This window comes from Protopterus annectens, chromosome 6.part0 (genome assembly GCF_019279795.1).
Source record: "Protopterus annectens isolate FY-2018-M chromosome 6.part0, PAN1.0, whole genome shotgun sequence".
Lineage (NCBI taxonomy): Eukaryota > Metazoa > Chordata > Ceratodontiformes > Protopteridae > Protopterus > Protopterus annectens.
The window spans coordinates 1,951,289,861-1,951,308,258 of record NC_056737.1 but is presented as its reverse complement, the minus strand read 5'-3'; the positions used below and the strand labels follow the sequence as shown (position 1 = coordinate 1,951,308,258).

General features: G+C 40.0%; 1 protein-coding gene across 1 annotated transcript in view; it reads right to left on the bottom strand.

Annotated features, from left to right (window-relative positions):
• The window catches only part of CERKL (ceramide kinase like), a 1,924,967-nt gene that overhangs the window by 1,030,723 nt on the left and 875,846 nt on the right, over positions 1-18,398 (bottom strand). Inside the window, exon 3 of the mRNA XM_044073713.1 lies at positions 8,647-8,778. Within this exon, the coding sequence (XP_043929648.1) occupies positions 8,647-8,778 (132 nt within the window). The remainder of the gene's footprint in view (positions 1-8,646; positions 8,779-18,398) is intronic.

The window sequence follows — 18,398 nt, the reverse complement described above, 5'->3', positions numbered from 1 at the left end:
TATACACAGGTCCATGGCAAATCCATCTCGAGATGGAAGAATTATTTTGGCAAATAAGGACAGCAGCCAGTCATCCACCAGGTTTGAATGAACAAATATCTATTGCCTGCATTCTAAAAAAACTGGCTTTAAATAGATAGTTTCATGAATCAGTTTTATGTAGTAAGCGTTTTAATACTTGCTTAATTTAATCTCACTTTGCAATATGTGTTGTTGGTTCATTTGGATTGAATGTTCCCTTACATTTGTTTTAAATGGATTTAACATTTTTAGTGTAGAGTGGTATTTACCTACTAGTTTAGCTTAGCACGTCTAATTGAAAGTAATTTCATATTCAATATTTAATATAAAATAAACACTTCCACAGTTGCTACGAATGTTTCAAAATGTATGAAACATGAATATTGAACTGTTTTTATATTGATTTTTATGCATTTACACATATTTCTAGTTAAACGTTTTACGTTTTATATCCACAAGTTGATTTAAGATTAACTAGATTTGACACTAGTAGACATTATAAGATTGTCTTTTATTGTTTAATTGTTTAATTATTTAATTAATTAATTAATTAATTAACTGTTTTTAAATATGACTTGTTGCCTGTGTCTCCATTTGTCTGTTGTTTATTTCTGAGGAAGGAAGGGCACTGGACCTTCCGAAAGCGCTAAAATTATTAAATCGAAGTTTTTTATTCATTTTGAAGTTCGTATTTTATTTTTTCAGTTTCCAGCTCCATTTTCATTCTTGTGCGTTCTCCAGTTTGTCTAAGTCTTTTTGGTTTGCTAAACTGTCAGACATAATTAAAATCAGACTTAAAGTGGGCCACAGTGATGCCAGCAGATCAAAGTTGCATGTCTGATATCCTTCAAGAAACATTAACTGATAAGATTCAGTCTGATTATAGCCAACATCACTAGATGTTGCAGCTATAAAAATAGCATATCCACCTTGCTTCTCAACTTCTTCGCTCAAGAATTCTGGATAACATTACAAATAATGAGGGTGACTAACGCCCAAAATTAGGGACAATGTTTAAATATTACTGTAATTCACTTGAGAAATTAATAGAAAGGTTTTGCGTCAGCATGCATTTTCTGAACAAAAAAACTATGAAACTCTAATAGCTGGCATTATTGACTGACCCTAATTCTCTGTGATTTATCAAAAAAAAATCACAACTTTTATGAGAAAAAGAGAAAACATATAAGGGAAAATAAGGGACATTTGAGAGGAATGATATGCACCTATAGCCATTAAAAAGATAAGCTGGGAGTTTCCTCTTTCATAACAAACAAGAAAAAAGTAAAGCTGATATGGAAATCATATATCACACAAACATTTACTCACTAAACTCACTTCTATAGGTCTCTATCAATCCTCCCTTAAGTGGTTCCTTAGTTATCTATCTGGAGGTTGACAAGCAGTTAAACGGCAACAGAAACTTTCTTCCATTTTCCATAGGTGACACTTAGGACTCTATACTAGGACCCCTTCTCTTTAATATTTTATAAACAAACTTCACTGTGCCATAGATCAAGCAAATATAGTATTAAATACACTGATGATTCAGCTTTAGTACTTATGATCTCCACAATATCCATACTCCAAGGAATCACTCAAACATATTTCTCTTCAACTGAAACATGGATGAAAAATTCAAACTTTCTCCTTAATTCCAATAAAACAAAACTGATGCTCGGCACCCTACAACATTATCTCAATCAAAAACAATCTTTCTTGGTTACATCTGCAAATAATAGTAAAACTGAGGTAGTACCACATATTACGTTTCTGGGTGCTGTACAGATGACAATCTTAAATTTGTTCAACATACTCTTTAAACAATTAAGAAGACCCACCAGAAACTTGGGTCTCCTTACAGGGCAAACCAGTACCTTACAGACCCAGCAAGAAAAAAACCTAACTTCATTCTATTTGCTTCCATTACGTTTATATGCCTCAACTATCCTTACAAAAGCTAAGCTCTACACTAAAATACAAAGTAGCCTCTTGTTTTAACAAAGTAGCTAAATTTGCTATTAACACTGCACACCAAGCTCACTACTGCCAAGACGTAAAGCAGGTAAACTGGCTACAGCTTGACAACTACATAACATACTCTCAGCTAGTTGTGGCATTCAAATGGATTTATGATCCTGAAAAATGGGCAGATTAAAAACATGTTACCACCCTGCACCCCCACAAAGGATCTGCATTCTGCAGATATATTTCTACTAAGCACTGATAAAGCAAATATGGGGGACTCACCATATAATTGTTACATCTCCAAACTCTGGTACACCATCGCTACACAAGTAAAAATAACTAACAAACTTCCAAGCTATAAAACCAAGCTTAAATAATACCTTAACCAATCCTGGTCATGCTCATGTACATCACCAGGTTGAGACCAAACTTCTTATTCCTTATTGCTGCTACTTCTGACTGATGCCATCCACTCCTCTGCCCCTCTCATACATCCCCTCTATAAACCTTCTATATACACCAACTTGGAAAAGACATCTTAAACAGAACTAATCCTATACCATGCACTCTTGACTATATGCTATTATCTGTATCATCCTAGACAATACTAATATCTTCCCCCTAAATAATTTTATAACTTACTCCTCTTGAACTGTTTACAAACCTATACAATACTAAAATCTCCCTTCCAAAATAATTTTATAACTTACTTCATTACATGTTTTGAAGTCATTGCAAACCTTGCAAAATATTAGAACACTGAACTTTTTTGTTTTCCCTTTTACAGCATCAATTCATTTACTTCATGCAAGATTTTAGAGCTACAAAAAACTGTATGGACTTATAACTATTGATGTAAATATAATCTTCCTGTAATTATGTATTTTTTTCATATTTCTGAGAAATGTAACTGTTGTTTTTTTTTGAGAACTGTTGGAAATTCACTTGATAATATAATTGCAGTGTATTGGAACTTTTCTCCCTGGGTCTCCACTGAAAATGGAAACTGACCGGTCGGAAGTGCACAATGGATATGCTACTGTGCTACATTATAAAAGAAATAGCTGTGTGCTGTGTAAAACAATATGCCAGAGGAAAAATATACCAATAAAAAGGGCATATGAGAAAGAGAGAATGAGAAATCATCATTAATGTCTTCGACGGGAAGTACAAAGTTAGATGAACAGCAGACATTAAGATGAATAACTATATAAATTGTAACATCTTCAACCACTGCAACAACAAATGCTAAATGAGTAGTAATTCAGCTTAAAGTTCACATTGGTACTAATGCACATGGCATGTTACTCCCAACAAAATTATAGTGCAAAACAGCCGCAAGATGGGACAGCATGAAGAGACAGCCAGACATGTTACACATGAATGAATAAAGTATAATGGCAGGGTGGGCACAGAAAGATGAAAAGCAGGCATTTGAAGTTAATATATCCATCAACTGCAAAATGCATACACAGAGAAATGCAGCATAGCATGCGTACAGCTTAAGCAGGATAGGAATGAATTATAGGTTCATAGGTTCATAGGTTCATAGGTTCATACTAGGCTATCTGCCCTAGGGCATATAAAAGCCTAGCCAGAGTGTGTGTGGCTTTCACCACCCCTTAGGATGAGAATACTATACCCATTAGTTTGCTGTGCCTCTGTCCAGCAGTGATACAGAGATAATTCCCGAGGTAAACCTACGATCTCCCATCCACTCATCAAGATTTCTCTTGAACAGAGTCAGTGAGGGGCTCTGCCCCACATGGACTGGGATTCTGTTCCATAGTGTAGGGAGTCTCTGGGTGATGAATCTGTCCCTCCAGCACGTCCTATTTATATCCGTGTTGAGGTTTAAGTCTCTTGCTCTCGTGGCTCTGGTGGATTTGGATTTTTTGAGGTGGAGCATGTCCATTAATTCCGGGTTGGACATAGCCTTGTACGTCAGGCACAGATCACCTCTGAGCAGACAGTATGTGACTGAATAGAGCTGGAGTTTCTTCAGTCGGGCATCGTATGACATATGTTTGAGCCCCTTTATCCTTTTGGTGAGGAACTTTTGGGGTCTTTCCAACTGCTGCAGGTGTCGGGTAAGGTACATTCCGAATGGGGCGTTGTACTCAATCATTGGTTTGATAAGTGAAGAGTACAGGGGTACAATGACCTCTCCTGATCTGGATGTGAATCCCTTCATGATCAGGTGGGCAATGTAGAAGGTCTTCCTAACCACTTTGGCAATGTGAGTGTCAAAAGAGAGGCTACTGTCAACTTGGGTCCCCAGGTCCCTGATAACTTCTTCCGTGTTTAATGGATTACCACCTATGTGGTAATTAGGGGTTACCTTGTTTTTCCCAAAGGGTATGACTATACATTTTTTGGCATTTAGCTTAAGGCCATGGCTCTGGCACCAGTTATCCATTTCTATGAGACCTTTCTGGAGGATGTCTGTGTCTGATGGAGTGTCAATTATGGTGCCCAGTTTGCAGTCATCTGCAAATTTTGTCAGCCACAATCCCCCTATGTTTGCCTGCACATCAGAAAAATAAATGCCGAACAAGAGGGGCCCAGGACTGAGCCCTGTGGGACACTGCTCGTGACCGGCTTAGAGTCTGACATGGCACCAGCAACTCTACCCTGTGTGTTCTGTCCTTGAGCCAGTTTGCAACCCATCTTGTGACATATGGGTTTACATCTAAGCTGGTGAGCTTTTCTATGATGCCCGAGTGGGGTATTGTGTCAACGCTTTTGCTAGGTCAAGGTAGGCTGTGTGAACTGCCTTACCCTCATCAATGGCCTTAGTGACTGTTTCAAAAAAGTCAACCAAGTTCAAGAGGCAGGATCTGCCCTTGACAAAGCCAAATTGGGTAGGATCCAGTGTCTGTAGGTCCCCAATGTCTTTATTTATGAGTTCCATTATGATCCTCTCCATAGCTTTGCAGACAAGGCTCGTCAAGCTTATGGGCGGTAATTTCCAGGGTCCGTAGAAGCACCGCCTTTGTGGAGTGGGACCACAGTTGCCGTATGCCATTCTTTGGGTACGTATCCTGTAGTAAGGCTAAGATTAAACAGCAGCCTTATGTGTGGGTTTAGTTCCTCATTGAGTTCGTAGCACACAGCCGGGGACACCATCCGGTCCCATTGATCCTGTGTTTTTTGCTCTAGCGAGGGCAGCCCGCACCTGCGCATCTGAGATGTTTGGGAGGCTAGACTCTGGTGGGATAGATATTTCTCCTTTTGGGGGTAGGGAGGGGAGAAATTTGCACTGAACCTGTCTGCCAGTATGTTGGCAATGTCTGTGGGTTCAGTGATTTTTTATAATTTTGGACTAATTCTGAGCATATCTGGGAGTTTCCACCCAGGTTTCTAACATAGCTAAAGAAGGCTTTATGATTGTCTTTTGTGTCATTAGCGATTTTTCTCTCAAAGTTGGCCTTGGATGATTTTATGAGTGATCGTAGTTTTTGCTAGTATTGATCAGAGATGCCTTCCCATTTAGGGATTTTGCTCTGTCATGTAGTAGCTTTCTCCTCTTGTTGTAGAGTTTGTTTATGGCTGGAGTCCACCAGACCGGGCACCTGCCTTTGGTGGAAAGGGTCTTGATTTTATTAGGGATTGCTTGATCCATACATTCCTGGAGGTGCTCGTAGAAGGCATTTGTAAGGGTTTCAGCAGCATGGGTTGTGGTTTCCACTGGCTCAGGGGCCTTGAAGGATACCACTCCAGTCTTAAGAAGTGTGAAGTTTGCTTTTGAGAAGTTCTTCACTGTGGTCTTTTTTGCTGGGGGTGGGGGCGGGATGTGGATCTCCAGTGAGATTAATTTATGGTCTGATCTCACCAATGAGAGATATACTTCCGGTGTGGAGCATTTTGTCCCCATGTTTGTGATGATCATGTCTGGTACATTTTCTCCTCTTGTGGGAATGGTGACTAGTTGTTCCATAGCATTTGAGTTTATGAACTCAAGGAACCTTTGGGCTAGGGTGTTGGGGCTTGAATAATGTTCCCAGTCTATGTTTGGGTAGTTGAAGTCACCCAATATGATGGTGTTTGGAGAGACATTCAAGGCTGTGTGGGTTTCCTGAGTTTGAGAAGGTGGTCTGTAGCATGTTACAAACTGTAGGGCAGTTTTACCTATGGTTAATTGCACCTGGATGGTCTCCGATGCTTCGTGCGTTGCCACTAACCTGGAGGTGTGGGTATCCTTTATGAATATGGATACTCCCCCTCCTTTTGTGGTTCGGTCCGGATTTTGGGGCCGGAACGCATGATATGAGGTATAACCTGATAGTGCTGGGGTGCTCTCAGGAGCCTTGAACCAGGTTTCAGTCACAGCACAGACATCGATGTTCTCCATACTGAGGAGGGCTTGAGGGCGTGCATCTTGAGGTTTAGACTTCTGGCATTGAGCAGTATTACCCTTAGTTTTTCTCCATTTTTGTTTTCTAGGGCGGTAGGTTTATCATTTGAGCCTTGCCTAAAAAGGCACTATGGGGTGGCAAGAGCCTTTGCCAATATCCGGAAGCCCAGGGTGACAGGTGCAAGCCGTCCCTTGAAGCAGCGTGGCTTGTCAAGCATGTCATCCCAGGCAGACAGACATTGGATCCCCTTAGAATGACACCAGTAATTAAGCCAATTATTAAAGCTGATCATTTTGTCTCTGTATTGTGGCATCATTCTTGGTGAGGGTAGGATACTGCTCAGGGTCAGGGTCATACCGGCCTGGGCTACATAATCTGAGAGCTCCTCTATGTCTCTTTTCATGTAGTCCAGGGAGGTACGTCTCAGGTCGTTCACACCGGCATAGACAATGACTGAGTCATACTTGTACTTGCTGTGGAGTGACCCGAGTGCTTGTGTTATGTGGCGGATTCTAGCGCCTGACAGGCAGCTTACTGTGATCTTTTCCTTGTTCAGTCTGGTGAGTGGGACGCACATAGCAACACGAGAACAGAACTAACACTGCAGAGCTATTAAGAGACAGAGAAATCCAGAAACCTATGCAATGTTCCATAAACACACAAAAAAAGCATATGTGAACTTCCTGCTTAGTAATATGTGATGATAAATGGTACACATACTAGCCATAACACTGCATAGCACAGTACAGGCAAAGCTGACATGACATACCCTACATGTAGAGCAATAGACTATCAGTTGACTCTGGCAGTTAATGCAGAGGACTAAAAACAACAAACTGCTTCTTGTGTCCAACATACAGGGTTTGACTCCTTCCACCTTCATTTGTTTATTGTGTGACTGAGCTGAGTGCACCTGGGGTCATGCCTAAAAAGTGATACATTTGTTCAGTGGGTATACTTAGTCAACAAATATATGAAAAAGGGATTCTAAACATATCCATGCAGCCATTCTGTAGTAGATGAAAAATCCTGAGCACAGAGAAAAAGCACACCTAAATTTATTAACGGCCTTCAGAAAAATAGCAGAAAAATATAGAAGGAAGCCAGCAGCATCTAAACTAGCAGAAATGAGGGACACTTCTCTCATAGGACAGCTGTGCATGTGTTGCTGAAGGAGTAAGAGGAGAAAAAGAAGAGTATCTTGTGCAGCTCCGAGAGGCACGTCACTCAGGTCATCCTGTCATCTCTTCTAACAGGAAGGACATGTTGTCTAGTGTATTACACTGCTGAAGAAACCTTAGCTACTGTCATCCTGCATGTCAGTCATTCAGTGCAGTGTGTCTGTTAAGTTGTCGGGGTGTTATGGGAAGTTACCTGTTCCCTGATCCCATCATTCTTCATGCTGGATGGTTACCCTCTCCGAGGTCATCACAGTGTGACACTGGCATGTGAAGGAACTTTTATATGACCGTCCTGTGCATGCAGCACAAACATCCACTGACCAAACATCTGTTAGACCTCAATGCCATCCACAGGAACAGTGGGCATTTAAATCTGCTTAGGAACTTGAAAAGTACCCTAACAGGGTACTTATCTGCCAGAGGATCTGTAACTCAAACAACACGAAAAATGAGTTGACAGACTGAATTCAGATGGTAGCATTCAGAATGGTGGTAAAGAAATTCTGAGGATTAGACATCCATACATCACTTATGTACCTTATGTCCTGGGCATAGGACATACATCTGACGTATGGTACCTGGAAGGGCTGGCCAGATGTACAGCTGTCCTTGGTAGGATATCCCTTTAGTGAGGAATAGTGCAAAAGTAATAAATGCATACATCTGGAAATCTCAATAAACCTGACAGTGCCTAGCATCCAAAAATGTTACTTTTCTAATGTAATGGGGTCAATCTAAAAGAGCAGTTATGCACATATGTGACACAATTTACCATTTACTTGAAAGATTTCTCATAAGAAAGATTTTCAGTGCTGTTTGGTAGTGAACTAAGACAAGGCCAATGACAATTAAATGCCTTCAGTGGTAGGAAAATAAATTGCAATCACCCAAATCATAGCATGCATCAGATGTTTAGTTCAATGTTCCGTTTATAATGGCAGAATCGCAGAAACAGTAACTCAGCACAGTCGTCATCTGCATAAGAAAAAACTCCTGGGGATTAACAGCAAATTCAGTTTATCTGGTGATGAGACCAGGAGTTGCCAACTAAGCTGGTTGCCTAGCTATTGGTTTCAAATTTCCTCACTGGAATCACAAATAGTTGGAAGATGACTTACTAGTGACGTCTGTCTTGATGTCAGCAAGCTTAAAAAGAGGAGCCACAAGTTCATCAAAGATCTGAGTACCCTCCTTCTTGTGGCTATGTGGGTTGATTATTACTTTCAGTTCCTTTGGCCTATTCTGATAACCTGCAAAAGATTCAAAATCATAATCAGTCCACATACAGATTCAAAAACATCTTTAAAAAATAATCTCCCTGATTAAAATCTGCAGTTATTTACAATATGCTTATTTATGCTTTGCTTAATCGTTTATCTGTAGACTGTGTTACACAAAATGCTTGTAGTCTCTGACTTAGAATGAGAGGATTTAGTTTCACTCAGTGGAAAAGGTCAGATGTTCAGCACTTACTAACTAAACTTGAATTTTTGCCAAGTTTGGAGAGAAAAGCATTTTCCGTAAAATAAAAAAAGACAGCAGATTAATGCATTTGCATCTATAAATAAAAGATGTTTGAGAAATGTATTGGAACACTGATCAAAAGCCTAAAGAAGTGCTTTTAAATAATACTAAGCTGCTTTTCTTTAAAGCCTCTGTTATACTGTTTGTCTTAACAAGTTGGTAAATCTCCTGCCTTTTTCTGTCCCATCTCTAAGGAAAACAATTGCTAGTAGTAAGTCGAAGGTTTACCTCCATTTCAGTCTGAAATTATTACACTCATTAGTTGAACTGGGCACCCATCTGACTCTGGGGCCTTTGCAGGACTGACCCACCCGCTAATCCTTAGGAATACTCAAACCAGAAAGGATGAAATTAGCACGGAGTGCCTATAAAATTATGAGATAACAGCCACGAGAAAAGGTTTGGGGTCATAGTTCAAACCTGAAGTAAGAACACATACAAAGAAAAAGGAAATCTCTCTGGAGAGTTCCTAAAGGAAAACGCCTCCCAGTAGGGATCTGATGATAGCAGTGCCTCGCAGCTGGTGGTGAGATCTGATACTACAATTTGATGCATTTGCGAGACTGTACAACACTTAGGTCACAGCAAGAGCAGGTGCATTGAAGCTTCACTACTGTTATGGAGGGTCAGAAGGCAATGAGCAAGATCAGGTAAAATGAACCAGAATGAGTGAATTACTTGAAATACTCCATTATAAAACATACTGCTGTTAATTTTAATATCTGTCACTAAATGAAAACAAAGAGTTATTCAATGACAATTAAAGCTTATGGCTACTTTAGTTGACAGAGTGTGTGCTGTTGATAATTGATAAATTGTCCAGGAGTTATAATTTTCCTATAATGCCTAGAAGTATATTTTGCTATCAATGAAAATTCACTAGCAAACATGAATCATACAGAATAAAAAAGCAAAATCTCCACACAAATATGCGCATGTGTGTCATATATATGCACACACATACCTCCATATGAAATACCAGCTAATTTAAAAGCAAGTATGAACTGGATTATTATTTCTCTAGATTGTTGAATGAGCAATGCAGTCTTCATCAGAAATAGTATTTTATACAACTGATACAATGAAAAGAAAATAATAAGCAATCATCCGACTCTGAGCCAGGAGCATGCCATCTGTCCTTAGTTTAACAGAATTCATGTCATTCCTCTTTAAAAAATGCCTAGGAGTACAGTGTACCCATATTTGCCAGACCAAACTTGCACATGTTAAACTGTTCTGTAGAAAGTCAGAAGTTGTGCACTGCACAAAATAATTCTGTTCACTGAACAGCACAATTCAGCTAATTTGTTAACTCTGCTGCGAGTTATACTCCTTGTATGCCAATGTTACTATGACAGCATTTTCGATATCCAGGTTGTTTACTTGAGTGGTGGGAAGAAGTCTCTTGTCTGCAAAATCCACATAGTGGGGGGAACTTAATTTAAAATATACATTATTTCTATTTGGGTATATGAAATTGCATGTTTGCGAAAGTATTCAAAGGAAAACACATGGTTACTGGCTACATAAAATTCACCAGTTTATTCACTGGTTGTGATGCCAATCATGTATAATATTAAGAAACAGCATATGGCCAGCCATCCAAAGTCATTTCCATCAATGGACCAATATTAGATTAGAGGACATCATAAAAGCTTTGATCACAATGATTACGGTGTGGTGCCAACCCTCAGATGAATGTTCACCATGCTTTCCAAACAAACTGAAGATTATTTTAATGGTGCATGCATCCAATGGCAGAGGAAATGAAATCATTGCAACATCTTCCTTCCTAAGATGCAGAAATCAGCATTAGCTGGCTGTTTTTAGGCCACATAAGAATACAAATGCTCAGAGACAGATATTAGTTACCCACCCAATTAGCAATACATACTAGAATCAAAACTCCAGAAAAGTGATGTACAAAATGCTGACAAAAAGTAACAAAAAAATCAACCACACCCAGTACATGCTGCGAAACATAACTTCATGTCATGTAAACAAAATCAACAAGTTTTGTAGGAAGCATGCCTCCTGCTGCACCCTCCATACCCTCTGTAAATTAAATTTACCAACTCATAAATAACAATGCTGGGTTGAAAGGGCATATTCCCTATCCTTGCTATTATAGCAATCTAGCACAAATGTCAACAGCTTTCTTATTGATCAGCAAAAAAGCTGTCAACTGACATTTCAACCAAATTAAGGGCCTTCATATGTACAAATTAAGGGCCATCATATGTATTTAATTTATATATGTTAATTTACTTTGAATATTGAAATGTACCAATAAAGTTTTTCTCCCTGGGCCTCCACTGAAAAGGACTTGGGTAGGTAATTAATATCTATATCTGATCATTTGTATTCTTATGTGACCTTAAAACTGCCAAGAAATGAGTGTATATATATATATATATATATATATATATATATATATATATATATATATATATATATATATATACATATACACACACACACACACACACACACACACACACTGGTGTAAAAGTGTACTGGAATTTATCAAAACACTCAAATGTCAACAAGAAAACCTTGGATTATGCAAACAGTAAAATATATTTTTTCAGAGTGACAACCACCCTACAACCCCCAACTAATTATATAAGTCAGAGATCGCACAATTCCTGGGGAAGGAGCATATCCCATACCTCCTGCACTATCATTCTCACACACCTGTCAACATCTGTTTTGTTGACCAAAGCGTGTCAACAAAACACTTGATTAAATATGGTGCAACCATATCTATATTTAATTGGAATTATGGGGTTAATAGGGCATGTAAATAGATAAGTAATACTGCAATACTGTTGCAGTATTAGTAACATCTGGGATTCCCTGCCTTGGGTAGCCTGACATCCGGACAGTATACAAAAATCTACTATTGCTTTAAGGTATGCCGTATGTCACACGTGCTCCTCACATAGCATAGGGCATAGATGTGACGTCTGCATGTAACATCATAAGAATTGATAACCCCAGTAGGAACAGTCTAAGGAAAACTAAGGTAAATCCAGGAAACAAATAAACCAGAGAGAGGGGGGATGGAGTGAATACTGCAACAGTGAAGAAAAGGAACTTTGCCCTTCCATTCACTGGTTACAGTATCCATAACATCTGGGAGAGTGCCAAAGCACAAGAAAAAACTTGGGAGGAGGAAGGACCAGCAGAGCCCTATAAGAAACCACCAAGGATGGTCATAGCAAAACCAGCTCTAGTTCTGGAGATTCCATCCAACTTGCAGTGCTTGGTAAAAGTATGCACAGAAGACCAGGTAGCTGCGTCAAGAGCAGAGCTAGTATACAACTCCTTGTAAAAAGCACCAGAAGCTGCCACAGCTCTAATACAATGTGCTTTTACAGAAGAAAGAAGGCTCTTACCATGAAAAGCATAACAAAAAGAAATAGCCTTTGAGATCCAAGAAGAAATAGTTTGCTTGAATACAGCTAAAATTAGGGACCTAGGATGAAAAGAAATAAAACATCTGATCAGATTTTCTAATACACTTAGTCTTAACCAAATATATCAGAGTTGTTTATGCATATCCAAAGTATGCAACACAGTCTCACTGGCAGATGCAGAGAGGGGAGAAAACACAGGTGAATGAACAGACTGATTAAGTGACAACTCATTCACCACCTTGGGCATAAAAGAAGGATTAGTACACAAGAACACCCTGACCTTATGAAACACCAAACAAGGAGGACAAGCCATAAGGGTTTGAAGATCAGGCACCCATCTGACAGAAGTAAGCACCAACAAAAGAACAGTCATCCATGAGCACAAACCTGAGTCATCTTCTCCAAAACAAAATTAAATTAAGATCCCAGGGAAGAGGAACAGGCTTCCTGGGAAGCCTAATATGAAGGACAGCTTTAAGAAATTGTTTAGCTTCAAATCTAGAAGCTAAAGGAGGAGATGAAGGAAGATAAGCAGAGACAGCTGATAAGTAGGCCTTAACAGAAGAATAGGCCAAACCAGCACTGAGCAATTCCAAGAAACAAAGGAACATCCACAGTAAGTGGATCAAGATTATGAGAGAGACACCAAATAGAAAAGCTCTTCCATTTGGATAAGTAGGATTTCCTAGTATTGGGTTTCCTGGCCTCCTGCAGGACCCTATGCACATCCTCAGGAAAAAAGGGGTCTATGTGGAATCAAAATACTATCACCCACATTGTTACCTGAAGAGTGGACAGGTGGGGATGGATAAGAGATTCCTTGTCTTGTGAAAGTAGGTCCACCCTGTGAGGTAACTTGTGAGGATTGCCCCTGACTAAATGCAGAGGAAAAGGGAACCTGTGCTGTTTTGGTTAAAACCAAGTCATCGACAAGATTTTGGGAGCATCCTGTTGAATTTTGAACAGAATTTTGGAATGAGGGGGAAAGGGGAAAATGCATAAAGAAACATTCCCTTCCAAGAAAAAAAGAGAGCATCGACCTTCCACACCAGAGAACATGGGACTCTGGTACAAAAAAAATTTAAGTTGTCTATTCAGAGGGGAGGCAAATAGATCTACTTGAGGAGTACCCCATTGGTGGACAAGGTCCAGAAACATATCCCTGTGAAGTATCCATTCATGGGATTGAGTTAAGGACCTGCTCAAAGTGCCTGCTGCAATGTTTGCACCTGAGGGAATAGAATCTGCCTAAAGGGTTACTTGATATTGGAAAGCAAGATCCAGCAAGATCCCATGCCAGGAGTGCCAACTGGCAAAAAGGTAAGGTCTTGTTCCCCCATGTTTGTTGATATATCACATCATTGTGGTACTGTCTGCAAATACCTTGAGAGGTCCTGGAGAGAAATGAGGATGAAAAGCCTGAAGAGCCAACAGAGGTGCTCTCATCTCTTTGACATTAATGTGCTCCTTTTGTTGAAGAGGTGACCACACCCCATGTACCTTTAGGGAGCCAGAGGTTGCTCCAATCTCATGTCTGAAGCATCTATGAACAGTTCCTGAGAGGGAAAAGGGGGTGAAAAGGGAGCCCTGGATTTATAAATAACTGTTGGATCCACCAGCAAAGTTCTTTCTTGAGACAAGGAAGAAGAGGAACTTCAAAGTCTAGAGGATGTGCATGTTGAAGCTAAACTGACTTCAGGAACCACTGAAACTTTCTCACATGGAGTTTGGCCAGAGGGAACATAGAGATGGTGGATGCCATGAAACCTAAAGTTCTCAGAAACTCCCTGGCTGTAATGGAAGCCAGAGGAAGAAGAGTTTGAAAGACGGAAATGAGAGTTAAGGCCTTGAGAGGAGGCAGGGATGCCAGCATAGGCACCGTCTGAACCGTGCAACCTATAAAAACATGATCCTGAGAAGGAGTCAGAGAAGTCATTTTGAAGTTTATTGTGAAACCCAGGCTCTGAAGACGTGAAATAGCAAAATGAAGGTTTTGCAACAGGATCTCTGGAGAGGAGTCCTGAATCAGGAGGTTGTCCAAGTAAGGAAATACTTTAATCCTCTGAACCTACAAAAAGCAATCACAGGAGTGAGGCATATGGTGAATACCCTTGGGTAGTAGAAAGGCCAAAGGGCAAAGCAGAGAACTGAAAATGTCAGGAAGCAGCACAGAAATGCAAAAACTTCCTGAAGGGGGGATGGATTGGAATATGGAGATAAGCATTCTTGAGATCCAGAGACACCATACAAGCCTGAGGAAGCAAAAGAGGAAACAGAGTCTGAAAGGACAACATTTGAAAAGTGGGCACCATCAGAAAACTGTTTAGATGACAGAGATCTAGAACTGATCTCCAAGTACCCTCTTTTCTGGGAACAAGAAAAATTCTGGAGTAAAACCCCCTTCCCATTTGGGACTGAGGCACCTCTTGAATAGTACACTGAGTCAAAAGGTCTCAGAGTACCTCTTGAAAAAAGGGAATTGTTCCAAGGAGGCTGCGGAATGCCCACAAAAGGGGATGAGATTTCCACACCATGAAATACCCTTGGCCAAAAATGGACAGAACCCAAGAATCCCATGTAATCTGAAGCTAAACAGGAAGAAAGACAGAGAAAGAGGAACATTCTGGGAAGAGATGGACAATCAGACAGCACCTGTTTAATCTGGAAGGGGTGACTTCTGAGTCCCTGAAGTCTGAGTAACCTTAGCAGGAGGAGCCCACTTGCCCCCCTTTTTGCCCTTAGTAGGAGGGAAAGATTGCCTAAAAACAAAGGCTGACTTATTGGGATAGTTTCTTTGAAATTTAGGAACAGGAGACACAAACACATGTTTGAATTCCTGTAAGGCCTTCTCCTTATCCTGAAGGGACTTAAACCAGCAGCAGCTTCCCCAAACGTGTTTATTATCAAGATGGGCATCTATCAACTTAGCCTTAATATCATTAGGCAGTGGGTGAAGCCAAAGCCAAGAATACCTCCTCATCACTGAACTAAAAGAAGCAGCAGCCCTAGAAAGGGCATCTGCTGTATCATAACTACACTTGATGAAATGATGAACCACCTATGAGGAAGTCCCTAACAGGGAAAGAGCAGGCGTTTTACCGTCAGAGTCTGGGAGATCAAAAATAACTGGACAACCCTGAGAAAGGAGAGCCAACACATACCTGGACATATGGGCCTGATAATTAATAGCCCTAAAAGCCAGGGTAGGTGAGGTATAAACCTTCTTACCTAGCCTGTTCATGGTTCTGCTGTCATTATTAGAAGATAGTAACTTGGGTGAAGGAAGCAATTGAGAGGCCTTGTCAGAGGCTACTGACACTACTGAGGAGTAAGCAGCAGGATACTTGTACAAAATGTTACAGTCCTCAGGCACCCTACAAAATCTAATCTATCAAGCTTCTTGGAGCAGGGGGCAGAACATCAATAGCTTTAGAGGCATGTGAAAATGCATTCAACAAAGCAGCCAAAATAGGTGGAATAGCAGAAAGTTTCGGAGATTCCATCTGCAGCAACTTGTAGTACCTTTTATGGATTTCAGAAACCTGAGCACAATCCCATTTAATAAACTCCAAAATCCAGGAAATAGTGTCCCCAAAAGAAATTTCTTCAAAAGGAATATCAGGACTGTTAGATTCCTATTTCTCAGAAGGAATTTGGGAAGAGTAAGCAACGGATTTTCCTCATCAGAATCCAACTCCTTCTCAGAGGAATCCTGTTTCCTGGGCCTTTTAAGGGAAGAGTAGAGGACCAAGGGGGAGCTGGAACAGAAACACCCTGAGGAGGTTTCAGTGCCATCAAAGTATTAAACAAACCCTGAGTGTAGGCTTGCCACTCACTCTGTGTATCCTTAGGGATAGGAAAAACATGTTTAGTTTTTTGTTTCTTCTCTAATGGGACATCTGCCCTGTAAAGCTTAGAAGGCTCTGACCCAGGATGGCATTCAATAACAGTAGTAGGGACTTCCCTAAGTAAAACCTGAGGATCACCCCTAAGACAATCAGAAATAATCAACCACAGTTCCCCCTAAATGTCCAAAATGGACATCTGAAAAGCCTCATAAGATGTGCTGACAGCCTGATCCCTGCTGACCTCCAACTCGGTCACAGCAGAGAAATCTATCAACAAAGCTGGGTGAACCCCTGGGTTCTCACTCACCTCAGGAGAAACATCTGATGGAGGCTGTACAGCAGAAGATTCCAGTCTGGGTTTCTTAACCTTCTTCTTCCCAGATGGCTGCCCCTCAGGGTGGGAAGTCCCTTCCATAGTATCCTTACTAAGAAGCTTAAGTCACTGATTTCCCAGTTATAATGCAAGGGAAGAAAGCCTACTACACAGAGTCTTCAGTATGAAAACATGAGAGATAGAGCATGTCATATGGTAGTGAGAGGTACTTAGGCAAAATAAACATTGTTTATGGTGGTCTTTATGGGAAATCCATCTCCCACACTGGTATTTACCCTTCCTAGATGACATGAACCCCTAGAAGTAACTAAAACACAAGAAAAAATGAAACTCCAATGCGGCACTTATCTGTAATGGCCCAGAAATCAGGCAGCAAACAGGATGCCGATGTTTAAACCAACGATTGAGATATGCATCCGGATTGGTGGCAAACATGTAGGAGTTCAGACCAACATTCTCTAGATGTGTTCAGACTGGCAGCAAAGAAGTTCTAAGGATGGTACATCTGGAAGTCACCTTTAAGCCCTACACTATGCAAGGAGAATATGTGTATCATGCAGCATAACTTAAAGCAACAGCAGGCTTTTGTATACTGGCCAAAACTCATGCTACCCAAAGCAGGGAATCCCAGATCTTATGAATACTGCAACCAGTAAATGGAAGGACATCTTGCAGTATCATAAATTATGTTTTTTATTTATGTTCCAGAAGTTAAAACATATTGTAGTTTTGTGAAAATAATACGGTTATAATAGTCATAAATATTTCAGTCTGTGGCTTTGAAAGTTATAAAATTATGATTAAGCAATAATGAATGTGCTAGGCAGCATACAATATAATCAATTCAGAAACCGGTAGCAGATTACAATGTGATAACACAAGACATGCAACTCTGGCTACTTACATGTATTAAAGTAGTAATGAGACTTGCTCTTAATTTAAGAAATTGTCGCTACAGTAGTAATGTATGGAGGGAGAATTTTGATATGCAATCAGTTTACGTCTCTGCAATGCCTAGGAAAACTGTAAGGTCATTGTCCTCTGATGTTAGTGCAATGACTACAGATAAATTGTAAGGATCTTCCCAATGTAAATACAGTAATATGTTGCCCCAGCGATGGCTACCCTCTCATACTATAAAAAAAAAAACATTCTCATGGATGGTCAGAAGATAACTGCTTTAACAGAAAATAGCTGTCTTTATTAATTAATTCATTAACCACTGGTACAAAATAGAGATACTCAATACTGAATTAAAAAAAAATGCATATATGGTAATAATTAAGCAACAGTCCATGACTGAGTGCAGTTAATAAAGGATATTACCAATGATGGTTTGTTTGATCAAGAAGGCAGAGCCTGAGTGATAAAACAAACATGGCCTTGAATAACTACAGTGTTTTAATATACAGGAAAGAATTACTGATTTTATATAATACCATTACTTATCAGAAAAATCACTTTAAACTTATGGCACTGTATGACTGGGCTTTAATCTTCTCCTGGTTCTACTGATGTACTGCACATATCAATGCCTGCAATGTATTGCTGAATGGCAGCTTTCATTTCTAGTTTTATTACTGATTTTAATGCCATCTGTGGACCTAGAACAGCAGTACCTGTTTTCATTTCAGATCCAAAAACAGCACAAAAATCAGACTGTACAATGGCAGGTGGTCACTCATGAAAGTATAAAAAATTGCCCCATTAGCTTGACAAGTCTGATGTGTAATGCCATGGAG